At 41.6% G+C, this 20517-nt stretch overlaps 1 protein-coding gene across 1 annotated transcript in view; it reads left to right on the forward strand.

Annotated features, from left to right (window-relative positions):
- Nucleotides 1-20517, forward strand: part of LOC132865959 (receptor tyrosine-protein kinase erbB-4-like) — a 115686-nt gene that overhangs the window by 28835 nt on the left and 66334 nt on the right. Inside the window, exons 2-3 of the mRNA XM_060898466.1 lie at nucleotides 8790-8941; nucleotides 18476-18662. Of these exons, the coding sequence (XP_060754449.1) occupies nucleotides 8790-8941; nucleotides 18476-18662 (339 nt within the window). The remainder of the gene's footprint in view (nucleotides 1-8789; nucleotides 8942-18475; nucleotides 18663-20517) is intronic.

Below are 20517 nucleotides of genomic sequence, written 5' to 3' on the forward strand. Positions count from 1 at the left end.
ACCAGTTAACCTAACCTGCATGTCTTTGGACTGTGGGGGAAACCGGAGCACCCGGAGGAAACCCACGCGGAGAACATGCAAACTCCACACAGAAAGGCCCTCGCCGGCCCCGGGGCTCGAACCCAGGACCTTCTTGCTGTGAGGCGACAGCGCTAACCACTACACCACCGTGCCGCCCCCGTCTGAAACATGATTTTATTATTTGAAAAAATATCGATATTCAAATTTTGAGTATCGATATTGAATCAGAAGACAAAGTATCGCGATATATCGCCGTATCGATATTTTTGCACACCCCTACTTCACATTGCGCTGTAATGTATTCCACTAGTATTTAATTCTTGCGCAAGTGATTCTCCTCGCGAGCGCTTCTGATTCGGAAAGCGATATACTCTTAAAGGAGCAGAGCCGTAGATGGTTACTTGTTAAGTTGTTACATAATAGGGAGTGATAGCCTACTTTATGTTTGATTTTACTTTTTAAAAAATGCTGCAGGCAGCTTCCTACACTTGATTTGTTATTTAAAAACTACTTGAAGTTGGCAAGTCTTACTTAGTTCTTAGTGTAAAAGAATTCAGAGTGTATTTTCATTTATTTTCCACTGAAAATGGTGAGCTGTAATATAGTAGGGAGTGATTTATTTTTTTATTGGTGAATATTTTATTATTATTTTATTTCTCATTTTATTCTAACTAATGTTTGACTTTATTGTACAAATGCTGCTGGCATCTCCCTGCACAAAATTTCATGTTCAGTTTTACAATTAAACATACATTTCATGGATATGAAGGTCTGTGTCAGTGTGTGCTATGTTTAATTTCATGTGAATTATAATGTTTACATTTATCGGTTGCACATATCGGTTATCGGCACCCCAATTCCATAATAATCGGTATCGGCCCTGAAAAAAAACATATCGGTCGATCCCTACTTCTCAGTCATCCAGGTATTGTAAACCATAGCTGCTAAAGAAAGCAACTGGAATTGCTTGAAATTCTTGAAAACATTTCACCTCTCATCCAAAAGGCTTCTTCAGTTTTGTCTGGCTAGTGGGGAGTTCCAGGTATTTATCCTCTAGTGGACCAAAAACAAACCTAAGAAGACTTGTTGACCCTCTCAGTCATCCTGTAGGTGTTTGGCTCACTGGTGGCCGGGTGTGAACGATGTTAGCAGCCTAGAGGATAATTAAGGTGATCTGTGGGTTATTGGCTCTCTCTGCCATCATGTGAGGTCATTGAAGTCAGCTGAGAATAATAAAGTTACACTTATTGTGTCCATAGAATGCCCTAATCTTTGTTATTGTCATGTTAGCAGCGGAATCGGCACTGGGCTATCCTTCGTGACTATTATTTCCAGAATCCACCCAAACATGGCTACCATGGACTACAATATGCAATCACCACAGACTCAGTCACGTTCACAGTCACTGGACTTCTGTCTATGTACACCTGTTCTACATTTCACATAAGCACAGCTCATAGTATAAAAAGGCTCTCGGCTCTCACACACAGTTGCAAAGTATTTGCTTACTGCATGCGTGTCGAAAATGACCAAGCGTCTTGTCCATTTGCTCATGCTGTTCGTTTTTTTTTACACCATTCCTGGTTTCTTGTGTTTTCTGGATTCTGCGTATTTCAAGTTGTTTGCCAGTCGCCTGACTTTGACCATGTTTTGGATTTGTCTGCCTGCTTTTCTTAATAAACTCTTTCATCTGCATTTACATCTGCCTCCAGCACTTCCCTGACCAATATGTTGCTTTGCATCCAAAGCTTAACATCATTGTGGTCGAAGATTCATTCATTTATTTCAAAAATTATTAATCATAAATAAAATGAGTATGTGTAAGTGGATGTACAACAGTGTGTCGCTAAACCTGTGTGCATTAGGCTTCATCTTTACTCATGCAGTAGAAATGATTAGCAAGTGAACACACTTAATATCAGCAGGTGTGTAGTTAACATAGAAACAAAAACGGACTACCTGCTGTTGACCAAAGCTGCTCCTGCTGAGCACATGGAGGAAGAGACATCGGTTATTCAGGAGCCACCACGAGTTCTTCTACTTTATCAGCTTCTGTTCTTAAACAAATGTAATGTTGGTTGTTAAACTTGTGGGTTTCTCACAGAGTGAGCATATCTTTGTGTTTTGAAAAGGCTAACATGGAGTCATTATACAAGAAAGTGAGGTTAGTAAATGAAAGATTGTGGACTGTGATTTAAAAAAAAACTAGACTTGGAATCATATAGGTGTGTAAAGACTGGGGGTAATTTGAGTTACACTGAGACATATGCATATGTTGTTTGCTTCATGCTAGTGGTCTGGGAGAGTCAGGATGTCCTTCTGCTCTCTTCCATTGTACTTATTCTGCCTTAATTGCAGCAGTTTGTCTCTGTTCAGGGAAAATTTCCGGAGGGGATTTTATTTGTCTAAAACAGTCGTCTCTATGCGGAGTCACAGTACAGGGTGTAGCGTCAAACCCATGGGGTTTAGGATTCATTCTGGCTGGAAGGTCAAACTAGCAGATCCACAGAGAGATTGAGAGACAGAATGAATGTGAGTTCACGGATACCACCCAGAGTTTCCTCAGGACTCTGTTCCACGTTTCCAGCCAGAGATGGTGCTTTGCTTGAGGGATGGATTATGATGAATTCATTAGCTAGCCCACCGGGAAAGTAAAAGCCCCAGTGTGTTGCCCAGCCCTATGTTTTGGCTCAGAAAAAAAGTGTGGTAGCTAATGTAATTTAATGAAGGCAAAAGCAACTGCATCATTCACAAATAATTAAGTTTACAAATCTAAGTTTGCTTGTCATATGCAAACATGGCTAATGCTATGGAATTTGCTAATGAATTAAATCAAAAGCAAAATAATAACCAACTGTAAATAACCAGTATTTACCATTCAAGAGGATGTGACTTAGCCTAGGTACATTTAGCAGTAGTAATAAAATCAGTGTGGCTTGGAATACTGTATGAAATGTTAATGAGTAATGAATTTGGGTTCTTTAACCACTTCTGGTCAGTACTGCTGTTGGAGATGAGTGTCAGTTTCACAGGAGGGATTAATAGAGAACATGGTTAGAATTTTGGCTGAAATTGGTCCAGATGGTACCTTGCTTTGTGCTCTTATACACATCTGTCTTCACTTTGTTTTTAATCTTGTGTCTCATGGTGTTTCCCTTCAATTTGACCCTGTAACATGATTCAGTTTGCAACTTTTGCTTCTGCTCTTCATATTTGATGTCTTATGCATTACCAGAGTTCCTCAAATATTGGGGAAGAGGACCAATTCGACCGTACCCTAAAATAGGATTTCACCTCCACTTCCTGTTTGAGCAGCAAGCTAAAGCACAGTGTGGTTTTCATTGAATCAGAGTGGAGAGAGCGGTTGGTGCATGAAATCATGGGTGTGTTTGTGCCCAGTACTGGCAGTACTCAGGATCTCACAGCTCTGCCAGAGTCCACTGTTTCTTGAGGGAGTCTGTGGTGTACTGAAGTGGGAGGAAGTTAGTAAGGGTTTATAAGGCAACAAAAGTTTTTCTCCCTTAACATCAACAATTTTAACTCCCTCTGAGTCATATCCAGCTGTGGAGAGTCAGGGTAATCTGTGGATTCCAGCTGTGTGTGATTGAGCTGTGCTCTGCCTCAGATCGATATTCGTTTATTAGAGTTTTGGTTGGTGGAACTGTCCTTGGTGCTGAAGTCGTGCTGCTTTGGGCATCATGACACCCAACATCGTGATACGACAGACAAAAAGAAAACAAGAAGTTATTTTATGCTGAAACGTGCAACTTCTCACACTAGCAACATTTCCTATCATTGGATCCATTTGTAAAGCTCCAAACCATCTCTTATCATCCTATGTTAGAGAGCACTTCTTCACAGGTTTTCCAGCCACAAATTCCCACAATGTGCTTGGTGCTTAGACAGAACTAGTGTCATCACCCACTGTAATGCCTTCAGGTTCCTTCAGGACCATCTAACCCAATCATAAAAACACACTGATTTAGCTCAGTTTCTCACAACAAATCTGACAGCTTGGACTTGATGAGGTCATGATTGTACTTCTCCAGGAATCACACTGAGTCTAGTTTTTTTAGGAGAAGTTGCGGTTGCCCCCTGAAAGACAATAAAAACACCTGCTTGATCCACAACTGGATTTGTGAACAAATGAAATTTGGATTTCGGGAATTTAGGAACACATTAATAAAACGAAGAACTTGCTATGGAAAAAAGTGAGTTCTATATAGATCTTGATTACTGGGTACATCACTGACTGAGGAATGGCTGTAATATTTTCTCACAGCATATAAATGCAGCTTCTGTCAAGGTCACCTCACGAACTGTGAACCTTGGTGCTGTTATTTTTTATGCTTACATTCTTTGATCTCTATTTGTGACATCTTTTAGATGCATCTACCATGATAGTCTGTTGACAAAGGTAGAAAAATATCACTGATACACTGATCTAATGTTGAATATCCTTGAGCTTTTGGGACATGCGCTCTGGTCCCCAGCTCTCTCTACAGCACAAGATCTTGCCAGTGTCAATATAAATATTTGATGTTCTTTGGTGAACAACCCCCTTTCCACTGTAGTGGAATTTTTTCAAGGAAAACCGTCTACAGTGTGAGTGGGTTCTTGGTGAAGTTTTGATTCTGCATTATTAAAGCCCCTGTTTTCAACAGATGAGGTGACATTTTAGTTTTATCACCACTTTCACTTAAATGAACTGGGAGCTGTTAAAATATCAGGCATTTATATAAATTCCATCAGCAGGGAATAGGACAGAGGAGCATCTGATTTTTAAATGTCATCAGCATTCATCAAAAAGTTCAGCAGAGGCCAAAAGTTTACACACCCCTAAGCTAAAGATATTCAAACTCAAATTTTGTCAAAACTCCATATATTTCACATTAGCATATACACTCACTGGTCACTTTATTAGGAACACCCGTCCACCTGCTGTTTTATGCAGCTCTCTAAGCAGCCGATCCCTTGACAGCAGCACAATGCATAAAATCATGCAGACACAAATCAAGAGCTTCTGTTAATGTTCACTTCATACATCAGAATGGGAAAAATTGTGATTTCAAAGTGTGACTTTCACTGTGGCATGGATGTTGGTTTGAGCCAGATGGACTGGTTTGAGCATTTCAGAAACTGCTGATCTCCTGCGGTTTTCACACACAACAGTCTCTAGAGTTTACACAGAATGGTGCAAAAAAAAAACCCATAAAAAACAAAAAAAAAATTGAATGAGTGAGCGACAATTCTGTGGATGGAAACAAATGCCTTGTTGATAAGAGAGGTCAGAAGAAAAATGGCCAGATTTGTTCGAACTGCCAGGAAGGATATAGTAACTCATATAATCACTCTTTACAACTGTGGTGAGCAGAAGAAGCATCTCAGCATGCAACAGCAGAAGACCACATTGGGTTCCCCTCCTGCAGCCAAGAACAGGAATCTCATCTCATCTCATTATCTCTAGCCGCTTTATCCTGTTCTACAGGGTCGCAGGCAAGCTGGAGCCTATCCCAGCTGACTACGGGCAAAAGGCGGGGTACACCCTGGACAAGTCGCCAGGTCATCACAGGGCTGACACATAGACACAGACAACCATTCACATGCACATTCACACCTACGGTCAATTTAGAGTCACCAGTTAACCTAACCTGCATGTCTTTGGACTGTGGGGGAAACCGGAGCACTCGGAGGAAACCCATGCGGACACAGGGAGAACATGCAAACTCCACACAGAAAGGCCCTCGTCGGCCACAGGGCTCGAACCCGGACCTTCTTGCTGTGACGCGACAGTGCTAACCACTACACCACCGTGCCGCCCCGAACAGGAATCTTAGAGTCAAAAACAAGTTCCTATTAAAGTGGCTAGTGAGTGTATTTCCTGTGTTAAGTAAATTAGGTTATATATTAAATTTGAAAATAATAGCAGAGAGAGACAGATATATTTCAGCTTTTATTTACTATATCATTTAAAGTGGGTGAAAAGTTTACATAGAATTTATCATTTGGTTTTGTTGCCTTTTAATTGCTTGGGCTATCCTTTCACAAGCTTCTCATGATATTTCTGAATCTTCCACAAAAGACAGTCAACTTGGTGTATGTTAACTTGACCCACTGACATTCTCATACATGTTGAATTAAATCTGTCTCTAATTGATTGTTTCAAAATGACCTAAAATATGAGCAAAGTACATGCAAAGTACAAAGTACATTGACTTGCCCAAAGAAATGTATTGTAACATGAAAACAGTGGCTGTAGACTGTAAACATCTGTGATGCAGATGTTTGCTACGTATATATTTCATCATATCTTTGGCGCACGCTTATTTTTGTGTAAACATTAGTGATGAATTGTGCAAAAAAAATGTGTTTGAGACAAATGTGGAGGTGTAATGGTGCTTATTTATGGTTGCTAAATGAAAAGCTTCAACATTAATCTAAAACTGGTGTGTGTGTGTGTTTTTTATCCCATAAATTGACCTTACATAAAAGCATTTTGACCAGAAATATCTAGAGAGATTAAAAATAACAACGCCATTTACACTCATTGTAATCAGTCATGTTCTGAGCCACTGTGGCATTAAATCTTGTCCACTGGCATTTAGGCCCCCTGAGAGTGGAGCTATTAAGAGTCCAAACAGTAAACTGATAAATGAGCCGAGGGTATTGACAGCCAATGCTTATCCAGGATGGATATGGCATAAACCCATACTCACTTGATGCCGGAATAGACCAAACATGCAAATTAAAGGTCTGTCAGATGCCTGACTAAATTCTAAAAATAAAAACTGAATGTAGTTTTGCAGGTACAGTAAATCCATTGATTTCTGCTTCTTTTTGTACTGCACCTCCACTGAAACTGCATCATGTTTCAGATACTAAATATTGGGGTTTATTACCTTTTAATGTTGTTACACCAGCATGGTTATAATCCTTATCCTTACCCTAATACTTGCTTCTCAATGACTTATAAACTGACCCTGCTATTAATGACCAAAACTCCCCTTCCAAAACTTGCACACTGAAAGTCTCATTACAAGTCTTGATATTAAATATTGCATTTCAAAACTCTTTTTCCCATCCTCAGCTTCCAAAGTTGCGATCCCAAAACCCCCTACTCTAAAATTCCTATTCTAAATCTCACTTTAACCAAATTCCAAAGCTTACATAAAAAAAAAAACGCATTAACTCACATTGCATTACTCAACTGGGGTGGTGTTTGAACACCAAGATTCTGTAATACACCTGTGGTGCAACCTGGACACATCGTCAGTGATGTTTCTCGAGGTCATTGGGTGTTTCGGGTCTTAACATCAGACACTCTCACCCAGGTGACCCAGCCGAGGGTGATCAGGTCCCAACTTGTGCCCAGGTAGTGTACTCTGCCATGTGTCACCCTGCTTCAGCCAGAGCCATCGGGAAGACTTCTCTGCTGCTTCCAAGATGTTTTTGATGGCCCTTCTTCTTTGCAGCCCACAGATTCCCAGGAGGCCCAGGACCCGATGTAGGGATTGACCTGCAAATCCTTGACAACCCACCTGCACAGGCTCACAGCAGGCCTTCCACCCTTGTCTCCGACAGTCAGCCACTAGATTGGCATGTTTGGCTCTCTTTCTCTCCTGAGCCCCCTCCAGTCAGTCTTCCCAGGGCATGGTCAACTCGATCAAGACCACTTGTCTGTATTCCCCAGACATCAGGACCATGTCAGGTCTGAGTGTGGTGGATGAGATGATGTCCGGGAACCTAAGTTGCCTCCTGAAGTTGACCAGGAGCTGCCAGTCCCTCACTGATGCAAGTAACCCACCCCTGGATCTTGGCTGGGGCTGTGACTTCTCCCCTGCTCAGACAAAGGTAATGGTGACCTTCACTGGTTGTTGGTGCTTGTTGTGGACTATGCCAGCACAGATAGTATCTGCTAATACACAGAGAACTTGGTCATGACGCCACCAGTACCTTCCCTCTCCCAAACTCTTCGGACAGCTGCTGAGAAGCTGCTCCTGAATATGATCTGGTGTATGTCCGCACACATGCCAAGACCTTACCTTTAAGTCACATGGTGACCATATGATATAGTATGGTACTAAAACATCACATTGTTGACAGTTATCTGTCCCTGGAACTTTTTTTGCCAAGTTCCTGCTGGTTTGAAGTTCCATGTTCTAATCAACAGGGACTCTGGCCGATATCCAGTGTTTGTTGATCCATAGTTAACCCATACATAACTACCATTCCATTTCACTTCTCCTAATTACCAGGTGCAGTGTGTAACACATTGATAACCTCGACTACAATGTCATAAGGAACTGAGTCATGATTCAGAAGGGTGCTTAGTTACTACCTCTGTGTTTGTCCTACTGGAAGGGGTGATGTTAAGCTTGTAGAATGTAAAGAGGACATATGGTGATGCCCAGGTAACTGCAATGCAGATTTCCTGGAAATGGCACTATTGTCCATGAAGAGGAGAGTGGCATGTCATGGTAGGACTGCAGTGATCCCCAGTGAGCCAATGTATGAGCAATGTGGTACATGTGTAACATGTGAGGTTGTTTGAGTCCAGCTGATGGAGCAGATAGTTATGTTTGGATAGACAGAGTAAAGTGTATGATGGGTTTAAGGATGTGTGCTTAATTACATGGTGCACTTACAAAGCAATACAATATATAATTCCATAATGCATACCTTGGGATGTTGTTACATGTGAAATAAAGAGGGAGTAATGGATGTGCAGTAGTTTCACACATTTCCGGCTATTTTTCTTTGTTTTGCAGTATGTGAGGGCACCGATAACAAGCTCAGCACCTTGTCAGATCTGGACCAGCACTACCACACTCTGCGCAAGTTCTATGAGAACTGTGAGGTGGTGATGGGAAACCTGGAGATCACCAGCGTCGAGCGGAATCGCAACCTCAACTTTCTCAAGGTGAAGCACACCAACATTAAAAATAAATCATCTGAAGGGCAGTAGTGTCAGTGGAAGCCACCGCATCTGAACAATTCCATACACGGGCCACTCAGGGACCTCCTGAGCAAAGCGCTGTGAGTTCACAAACCTCATGGAGAGAGCCAAGGAAAAAAACTGATAACCTCACTCATGCACACAAAGCTCTGTGGCTCTCACATACAGATGACTGACAGCCATCTCTGTTCAAAGAGAAGGATGGGTTAGTGAGAGTACTTATCACAGGGGAGCACAAGCTTGAAACAGCAGAGAGAGAGAGAGAGAGAGTGCTCAAACAACCCTCTCTTTATTCAGTCTTTCTCAACTTACAAACTGAACATTCCCAGGATTCAAACAGAGACGCAGTTATAAAGTAGGATTGACTGCAATCAAGTTAAAAAATTACCAGCTATTATGAAAAAACACACCATCAATACATAATTTGTGTCCATATCAGCCATTTGTGAACCGTAAAATGACTTCAATAGCTTATACACTTCAGATTTAAAGTCTTTTTTTTTAATATTCAAACTTTTTAAGTATGTAAAGAATGGTGACAGTAACTGCTTCATTACACTACGCCATTGTTGATTTATTTTCCTCTAACACTATAGAAGAAGAAGCCTTTATTTGTCACATGTACACTCAAGCACAGACTTAAGCACACAGCGAAATTTCTCCTCTGCATTTAACCCGTCTGAAGCCGTGAACACGCACATGCACACACAAGTGAGCAATGAGCACACACACATACCCAGAGCAGTGGGCAGCTATGCTACAGCGCCCGGGGAGCCGTTGGGGGTTAGGTGTCTTGCTCAAGGGCATTTTCAGCCCAACCTCAGGCCATGGCTACCCCAACTTAACTTAACTGCATGTCTCTGAACTGTGGGGGAAACCGGAGCACCCAGAGGAAACCCACACAGACACGTAGAGAACATGCAAACTCCACACAGAAAGGCCCCTGTCGGCCACTGGGCTCGAACCCAGAACCTTCTTGCTGTGAGGCGACAGTGCTAACCACTACACCACCATGCCGGAAGGAAGGTGGAGCTGTGGGAAACAGCATCGTAATGATGTCACCTCGTTATCACACTCATTATCCATCATTGTAACAGATAAAACCTGGAAGCAGCATGGGTTCTACTGAGCCAGGATTAGCATAATTAACACTTGTTCTGTGCTAATTACCTTGATTCCCTCCACCTCTCGCCAGTGTTAACTTCACATCATACGTGAGGGTGTGTGAAAGTTTATCAGACGTTGTAGCCATGTTATTTGGTCTATGTGAATGAAAGCAGATAGTGCATTTATCAGGAGCTTTTCAGGAGACAAGTCTACAATTTCAGTTTATAATGTAGAATTGCACACACAACTGCATTATTATCCCACAATGCTGTTGGTTACTTGATTCTGGTTGCAGGTGATTTGTTTTCTATAACAGTAGATCTGAGAGTAGTGCACCAGCAAATCACAGGTTTATATTTTTGTGCTCGTCTATCAATGTTGTCGTTTCTACAGTAACAACTTACATTCACTGGCCACTTTATTAGGAACACCCACGAGGTACAACTGCTGTTTTATGCAGTTCTCTAAGCAGCCAATCCCTTGACAGCAGCATGATGCATAAAATCATGCAGATACAAATCAAGAGTTTCAGTTAATGTTCACTTCAAATATCAGAATAGGAAAAATTGTGATCTCTGTGGGGCAGCACGGTGGTGTAGTGGTTAGCGCTGTCGCCTCACAGCAAGAAGGTCCTGGGTTCGAACCCCGGGTCCGGCGAGGGCCTTTCTGTGTGGAGTTTGCATGTTCTCCCCGTGTCCGTGTGGGTTTCCGTGGGTGCTCTGGTTTCCCCCACAGTCCAAAGACATGCAGGTTAGGTTAACTGGTGACTCTAAATTGACCGTAGGTGTGAATGTGAGTGTGAATGGTTGTCTGTGTCTATGTGTCAGCCCTGTGATGACCTGGCGACTTGTCCAGGGTGTACCCCGCCTTTCGCCCGTAGTCAGCTGGGATAGGCTCCAGCTTGCCTGCGACCCTGTAGAAGGATAAAGTGGCTAGAGATAATGAGATGAGATGAGAGGTGATCTCTGTGACTTTCACTGTGGCATGGGTGTTGGTTTGAGCCAGAGGGACTGGTTTGAGTATTTCAGACACTGCTGATCTCCTGGGGTTTTCACATACAACGGTCTCTAGAGTTTACACAGAATGATGTGAAAAACAAAAAACACTGAGTGAGCGACAGTTCTGTGGGTGAAAACAAGTTCCTTGTTTGTAAGAGAGGGCAGAGGAAAATGGCCAGGGGTGGGTTTCCCGAAAGCCTCTTAAGGCCAAGAGAGTCTTAAATTATCTCTTAAGATCCATTGTCAAGCTAATGTGGTTTTCCCAAACAGCATCATAGCCAAAGTAGTCCTTTAGTTTGCTCTGAATTTACAAGGGACCTGGACCACTTGTTCAAAACAAAGAGTGACTCGTTCACAGCCAAATACACAGAATGTGCTGCGCCTCTGAGGGACTCTCACAGTCAATGGGGGAAACTGGTGTTGAATCTGCTGCCAGCGTCCAATTATTTTTCTTGTACATTGCAAGTACATCGAGTTAATTATTAAATAAATATATGCAAAACATTATTTCAAGTTATGGAATTATGTACAAATATCGTAATGTCACATTGATATTGCCACATTTTAATCAAATTTAACTCATTTAGGTGAGTGATTAACTAATTTAGTGTCATAAATGAGACATTTTTGCACCTCTAACATTGTGTGTGTGTGTGTGTGTGTGTGTCAGCTCTGCGATGACCTGGCAACTTGTCCAGGGTGTATCCCACCTCTCGCCCATAGTCAGCTGGGATAGGCTCCAGCTTGCCCGCAACCCTGCACAGGATAAGTGGTTACAGATAATGGATGGATGGATGGATGGAGATATATATATAAGGAGGTCAATTCAGCCTCCTTAGGTACACACTACACACAGATCAAAACTTCTCTCTATCTCTCTGCACACACGCACTTATAATGGAGAACATTGTCCACTTGGCTTTGTGGATAACAGTTGGAATAATCACGACTGCATGATCGGGGGGGCAGTGAAATGAGCGAGCATGGGGAACACATTTACTTAATTATTTAGCTTATTATTTGTTTATTCTTTCGTGTGAACACTTGCTCATTTAATTAAAAACACGCTTGGAATAAAAGAAATTGCCCCAAAATGTAAAATAGTTTCATTAATTAATTACCACATTATATACATGCTTCCAGATGATACTATATATTATTTTATTTTAAACACTTTATATTTCATTAGATTTTGATTAAAAACGAATGCTATGTGAGCTTATTGACTGGATTTAGTAACTACTAATGCCTTCAGCAATGACAGTATGATTGCCTTTAGCAACTACTAATGCCTATATCGGGGACGCGCATTGCAAAGATGCTCTTCGTCCTGTTGCTCTTTAGAATCCTTCTTATGAGTGAGTTTGGGAAAACCACGTACAGAGACCATGTTCATTGCTTCAGAGAGTCTCTCAACTGGCTCTTTAACCCTAAAGAGCAACGTTATCGGGAAACCCACCCCAGATTGGTTCGAGCTGCCAGGAAGGATATAGTAACTTATATAATCACTCTTTACATCTGTGGTGAGCAGAAAAGCATCTCGGCATGCAACAGCAGAAGACCACATTGGGTCTAGAAACAAAAACAAGTTCCTATTAAAGTGCCCGATGAGTGTACACAGGGATAAGTTATTTAAAAATGCATAACTTAATTGATGATATTGTGAAGTTTTTACAGTACGTTGGTGCAGCATTATTCTAAAAGGCATGTGACATTTGGAACAATTAGTCACTATCAGTTCAGAACTACTCATTAGGTGTTGTTTGATTTCCTTCTCCAAGTTGATGCCGTGTACAATGGCAAAGTATTCAAGTAGCTCTTGGAATGCTCATCACACTAGCACTCTTACATCTCATGCCGAGAGATTTGCACTGTGAGCCAGATGATATAAGAATGAGGCTTTGCTTTGCTCATTTAATATATATATATATATATATATATATATATATATATATATATATATATATATTTTTTTTTATATATATATATATGTGGGTGTCAGCTGGGTTGGGATAAATCAGCCTGTCTTCTTTTTGCCGACTTTTCAGAAGCAGAACAAATCAAATTGCATTAAAATAATACAATTTAGACAGTTTTTCCTTCAGCTAGAATGGAGAATTGGTTTTTGGGATTGTATTTGATCAACTGTGACATTAACAACGATGAAGCTTTTACTGGCTGAGGTTTTATTGTGTTTGTCCCTCCCACCTCCCTTTTACCACTTGCAAGATCCTCTTTTGACTAAAGTTTTGTAAAGATTTGCAAGAACTCATACAAAGATAAAGTTTTAATGGATAATATTTGAGGATAAGGATAGGGTAAGGAGTGGGATAAGTGCTCAAAAGCTTGTGTATTTATTTTTTTACATTTCAATAAAATTCTAAATTGCTTTCACTTATGAATTTTGCATGAGATTGGGTTGAGATATGCTTAGTTTAAGAAGAAATCCTTTTGGTGCCTTACAGACTGTAAACTGGAAGATAAACTAGCAGAATCCATGAATTATGGAATATATGATGCAAAAGTTAAAAAAAGATTTTTTTTTACATTGATAAACTAGATTTGAGAAGGGAGTGAAACTTTTGCTGTTACCAGAAGACACTCCTCACTATAACCCTATTTCTGTAATAGGTGAGAGGCCAAGGGCCATAGAAACGGAGATCGGTGCCACCTGATGTGCCTTAAGGGCCTGGTTAGTACTTGGATGGGAGACTACCTGGGAATACCAGGCGCTAGCACAGGAAGGACTTTGACTTCTTTTGACACTAGGTGAAGTCTCCTTTTGGAAATAACTGCTAATTAGCAGGTGTAAATCCAAGTGAAGCATGAGTAAAAGCCTTAAGGTTGTCAAAAATGACAGCCATTACACTTGTACAAAAACTTGAATGAGCTAATGTATATGAAAAGCAGTCAGTTCTTTAATGTTAAGATATGACACTAAGTTAGCACTTACTAGTGCATCTCAAAAAATTAGAATATTGTGAAAAAGTTCAATATTTTCCATCAGTTATTTAAGAAAGTGAAAATGTTATATATTATAGACTCATTACACATAAACAAAAATGTTTCAAGCATTTTTCTATTTTAATTTTAATCAGTATGGCATACAGTACAAAAACATAAAAAAAAATCTCAAAATATTAGAATATTTCATTTCGAGTTTGAGTAAAACAGTATGAACACAGTGTATCTCTCGGTCTAGTTCAGTACACACAACCACAATCATGGGGAAGACTGCTGACTTGACTGTTGTCCAGAAGATGATCACTGATGCCCTCCACAAGGAGGGTAAGCCACAAAAGGTCATTGCTGAAAAGGGTGGCTGGAAAAGGTGCACAAGCAACAGGGATGGCCGCAGTCTTGAGAGGGTTGTCAAGAAAAGTTGATTCAAGAACTTGGGAGAGCTTCACAATGAGTGGACTGAGGCTGGTGTCAGTGTATCAAGACCCATCACGAACAGACATCTTCAAGAAAGGGGATACAACTTTCGCATTCCTAAGATCAAGCTACTCCTGAGCCAGAGACAATGTCAGAAGTGTCTTATCTGGGCTAAGGAGAGAAAGAAATGGACTGTTGCTCAGTGGTCCAAAGTCCTCTTTTCAGATGAAAGTACATTTTGCATTTAATTTGGAAATCACGGTTCTAGAGTCTGGAAGAAGAGTGGAGAGGCACAGAATCCAAGGCATTTGAAGCCCAGTGTGAAGTTTCCACAGTCTGTGATGATTTGGGGTGCCATGTCATCTGCTGGTGTTGGTCCACTGTATTTTATCAAGTCCAAAGTCAACACAGCCATCTACCAGGAGATTTTAGAGCACTTCATGCTTCCATCTGCTGACGAGCTTTTTGGAGATGCTGATTTCCTTTTCCAGCAGGACTTAGCACCTACCCACAGTGCCAAAACTACTACCAAATGGTTTGCTGACCATGATATTACTGTGTTTGATTGGCCAGCCAACTTGCCTGACCTGAACACCATAGAGAATCTATGGAGTATTGTCGAGAGGAAGATGAGAAACACCCGACCCAAAAATACAGATACGGTACGCTGAAGGCCACTATCAAAGCAACCTGGACTTCAATAACACCTCAGCAGTGCCACAGACTGATCACCTCCATGCCACACCGCATTGATACAGTAATTCATGGTAAAGGAGCCCCAACCAAGTTTTGAGTGTATAAATGAATATACTTTTCAGAAGTTGGACATTTCTGTATTGTAAATCCTTTTTTTGATTGATCGTAGGGAATATTCTAATAATTTGAGATACTGGATTTCTGATTTTCATGAGCTATAAGCCATAATCATCAAAATTAAAACAAAAAAGGCTTTAAATATTTCACTTTACATGTAATGAATATAGAATATATGAAAGTTTACCTTTTTGAATTAAATTATGAAAAAAGGAACTTTTTCATGGTATTCTAATTTTTTGAGATGCACAAGTATACCTTTAATACAACCCTGTTTCCAAAAAAGTTGGGATGCTGTGTAAACTGTAAGTTGAAGCGGAATGTGATGATTTGCAAATCATGGAAACTCGATACTTCATTGAAAATCGTACAAAGAGAGAACATATCCAATGTTATTGTTTTTTGAAAAATATATTCTCTTTTTGAATTTGAAACCAGCAACACATTTAAAAAAAAATGGCATAGGGGCGTGTTTACTACTGTGTTGCATCACCTCTACTTTTTCAAGTTCAAGTTCAAAGTGTTTATTTTCATATGCACAGTAAGGACATGTCCACTTGCACAATGAAATTCTTAATTTGCTGTCCACCATGAATGCCAATTACAAATAAATAAATAGGTGGAAGAAGTAATACAAAGTAAGGCAATATAGTGCAAAAATAAAAGCAAAAGCAACAAAAACACCCAGTATAGTACAAAATAAAGGTTAAATGTAGTGCAAAATAGGTAGTGTAATACAAAAATAAGGCAATGATCAGATGTAGCAGCAGAAGGGCAGTAATGTGCGAATGTGCAAACAATGTAACCAGACGTAAACAGTCAAAGAAACATCAGCAAAATGGCAGTAATATGCAAATATGTGCAACCAATGTAATCAGATGTAAACGGTCAAGGAACAGCAGCAAAAAGGTTTAAAGGTCCCATGGCATGAAATTTTCACTTTCTGAATTTTTTTAACGTTAAAATGAGTTCCTCTGACCTTCTTAAGTCACCCCAGTGGCTAGAAATTTCATAATGTGTAAACCAAACTATGCCCAACATTTGAGAATGGCGCGTCAAAACGGCGCGTTGATAAACTCTTCCCTTTACTACGTCAGCAAGGGAGATGATCCCCACGCCCCCCCTCTGGATTCCCACCCACTGTATGGATTGCCCCGCCCAGTTGTAGTGAGGAGACCATAGAGGACACAACATGGCGTCACCTAAGCGAGCGAAACATGGAAATTGCGCTGTACATGGATGTGACAACACAGAAAAGAGTCTGTTTTTACTGCCGACGGGAGAGCCCCTGAAGAAGCAGTGGCTTAATTTTATTTACTTCAATAATACGCCGTCGAGTCTACCTAAGACGGTGTATGTTTGTCAGAAGCATTTTCCTGAGGAATGTTTCCACAACTTGGGACAGTACAGGGCAGGTTTTGCACATCAACTGTCACTGAAGCCTGGGTCCGTACCAAGCATCCCTGCCACATCAGCCACAAACACCGAACAAGTAAGTGTATAACTGTTAAGTCGTTTTGCCGTGTTTTAAAATTGGTGCCACGTTAGCCTTGCATTGGCTACATTAGCTGTGCAGCTAACCACTTCCTGTAGTTAGCCAGGTACTCTGCGCTACAAAACCAAAAAGCATGCAGCATGCTCTGTTAAACTGAGTTTAGTCTGGAAATTGACTGTAACTTATGAGCTTATGTTTTGCCGTGTTTTAAAATCGGTGCCACGTTAGCCTTGCAATGGCTACATTAGCTGTGCAGCTAACCGCTTCCTGCAGTTAGCCAGGTAATCTGCGCTACAAAACCAAAAAGCATGCAGCATGCTCTGTTAGACTGAGTTTAGTCTGGAAATTGACTGTAACTTATGAGCTTATGTTTTGCCGTGTTTTAAAATCGGTGCCATGTTAGCCTTGCAATGGTTACATTAGCTGTGCAGCTAACCGCTTCCTGCAGTTAGCCAGGTACTCTGCGCTACGAAACCAAAAAGCATGCAGCATGCTCTGTTATAATAGCCAATCAAAACAGTTTTTACAAAGACATCCACATTCTTTTTTTTAAGTCACTCGTTCATTTTATTTGTTTGTTTGTTCAGTAAAAACCCAAACATTTGTTGAATTTATTTTATTTCCTCGCGTCGCACCTTAATGATGTCAGCGCGCGGTATTTTTCCCTTCGCGGTTTGTTCCTTCTCTCTCGCCATACTAAGACACCCACATCCGCTTGTTCTGACCCACTGGAGGTAGCGTCACAGTGCTGTTAGCCAATCAGAGGTAACACGTTTACATGTCATGAATATTAATGATAAGACCCGCCCCCACCCTCTACCCTTTCCCGCCTCCTGCTTCTCATAAGCAAAACGACGCACTGGGAAAAGCGCTGAAATGGGGCTTTCTCCCAGGAGGCTATATCTACGTGCCGAGGGTTCATTTCGAGAAAGGCTGCGGATATAACATCCGGAAACCTCCACGAGCCCGTTTAAAGCATCAACAAACCACCATACCATGGGTCCTTTAACAACACTCTGTAAATGTTTGGGAACTGAGAAGACCAATTGCTGTAGTTTTGAAAGAGAAATGTTGTCCCATTCTTGCTTGACATACAATTTCAGTTGCTCAATGGTTTGGGGTCTCCTTTGTCATATTTTGCACTTCATAATGCAGCAAATGTTTTCAGCGATAGACAGGTCTGGACTGCAGGCAGGCCAGTTTAGCACCTGCACTCTTTTACAATATACTTTTATATATAGACTCATGGTAACTTCAGAGCCAGAGGTGACCATGGCAAGGACTCCTTGTGACATCATGAGGAAAAAGCCTTGTGTCAAAAGGGAACCCATTCTTGTCTGGGTGGCACCAGATAGTGGGATTATAAATCTTGACAGCATACCGTACAAGTATAGAAGAGTAAAGACAATGAGTAAAGGCACATACCGGTAAGTGTATTGAAAGAATCTTCAGTGAAAACAGACTGTGAATAAGTGTCCTGGAATGAGCACAGAATAGTCTTTATGATTGCAGCAACTACCGTAGGGACCATTGCTAGAGACCATCTATGTGAACAAAAAGTGTAGAAGTTCAATCAGGAGGAGCATCAGGATGGATGAATCAGGCAGGTCCAGAGGGTGAGACAAGATACAGCAGAAGAAATCTAAAATGAAGAAATTAATAATTTTCTATTTGAAAGAATAAATGGATTGTTTTTCCTCATTCCAGTCGATCCGCGAGGTGACCGGTTATGTCCTGGTGGCTCTGAACCAGTTCGACTATCTGCCTCTGGAGAACCTGCGCATTATCCGCGGTGCCAAACTGTATGAAGGCCGTTATGCTCTGGCCATCTTCCTCAACTACAGGAGAGACGAATACTTCGGTCTGCGTCAACTCGGCCTCAACAACCTCACTGGTACTCAATCTTTATTTATCGCTGTCTGTATGGATGTTTCTTTTTCTGTGTGCATACTCTCTTTTTTTGGCTCTTTCTCTGGAAGGAATTCCCTTGACATGGCTCAATCAGCACAGCAACACAATTATGATGGACATGGTTTGCTAAGTGGGCGGCACGGTGGTGTAGTGGTTAGCGCTGTCGCCTCACAGCAAGAAGGTCCTGGGTTCGAGCCCCGGGGCCGGCGAGGGCCTTTCTGTGTGGAGTTTGCATGTTCTCCCCGTGTCTGCGTGGGTTTCCTCCGGGTGCTCCGGTTTCCCCCACAGTCCAAAGACATGCAGGTTAGGTTAACTGGTGACTCTAAATTGACCATAGGTGTGAATGTGAGTGTGAATGGTTGTCTGTGTCTATGTGTCAGCCCTGTGATGACCTGGCGACTTGTCCAGGGTGTACCCCGCCTTTCGCCCGTAGTCAGCTGGGATAGGCTCCAGCTTGCCTGCGACCCTGTAGAAGGATAAAGCGGCTAGAGATAATGAGATGAGATGAGATGGTTTGCTAAGTAGTTTCCTACAGCAATAATTGCACCTCTTTGAAAAGCATATTAAATGCTTATTCCTTTAGTGTCCATTCTGTCCGAATTAATTTCTGGTCTTGAATTTCACTAGCGCAGCATGTTATTACCTACTTTTACTACTTTAGCTACTGTACCACTTTTTAGCCATTGAATCAGGTTTCTAGGCAACCAAAACACACAATGGGCTTGCTGATGAGTTTATTAATCTATATTTCCATTAATTAAAAAAAAAGTATGAATATTTTAAGAAATAAAATGCTAATCTAGCTATCACACACACACACACACACACACACACACACACACACACACATATATGTATCTGTCTGTCTCAACATCCTTTTATCTATGAGAGACGATAGTGTAGCATCCAGATATGTTTTTATCTGCATCTTCGTGAGTGGCTGTACAGTCCAGTCTGTGAATGACAGTCTCTGCTGCATTTGCTGCAGATGAACGGCGATGCCTGCTGATGCTGTCATTTTCTCTCCTTCCTTCTCGCTCTCTTGTCCTCAAGGTTTTTGTTTCTTGTCTCCTCTGCTCTCTGTATGCCCTTTCTGACGGCAAGGTGCCAAGCTGCACAGTCATCTGCACATCGCTCCCAGGTGGTGATGTTGATGCTGCACAGTTTCATGTCTTTCTTGCAGACATCTCTGTAGTGCAGGTGTGGTTGTCCTGCCCATCGTGAACCCTTTGCCAGCTCACCGTACATCAAGTCTTGGGGAATGTGGCCTGAGTCCATTCTCCTGATGTGGCTGAGCCAACAAGGACGCCTCTCACTGAGAATGGCAAGCATGCTGCTTTTCTTGGCGTGTTTCAAGACCTCTGTGTTGGGCACCTTGTCCTGCCATCAGATATGTAGAATATGTCTGAGGCACCTCAGGTGGAAGCTGTTGAGTTTTCTTTCGTGGCTGGCGTATGTGGTCCACGGCTCACTACTGCAGAAGAATGTGCTTTGCACACAGGCCTGGTAGACTTGCAGTCTGGTCTTCTCGGTGAGGCTGAGGTTTTTCCAGACTCTCTGATTTAGCTTAGCCATAACTGCTGCTGCCTTGGTGATCCTGTTGTTCACCTCTGCATCAATGGAGAACAAACTGGAGACAGTGGACCCAAGGTACGTGAAGCTCTTAACAACTTCCAGGCTGTGCCCATCGATGGTGATGTTTAGAGGAGCGAATGTGCCTTGCACCATTATGTTTGTCTTCTTCAGACTGATGGGCAATCCAAACTCCTTGCAGGTGTGGGAAAAGCGACTGACAAGCTGCTGTAGACCGTCTTCAGTGTGTGATGTCAAAGCTGCGT

The sequence above is a fragment of the Neoarius graeffei genome, chromosome 18 (assembly GCF_027579695.1).
Source record: "Neoarius graeffei isolate fNeoGra1 chromosome 18, fNeoGra1.pri, whole genome shotgun sequence".
In the NCBI taxonomy this organism is placed as follows: Eukaryota; Metazoa; Chordata; class Actinopteri; order Siluriformes; family Ariidae; genus Neoarius; species Neoarius graeffei.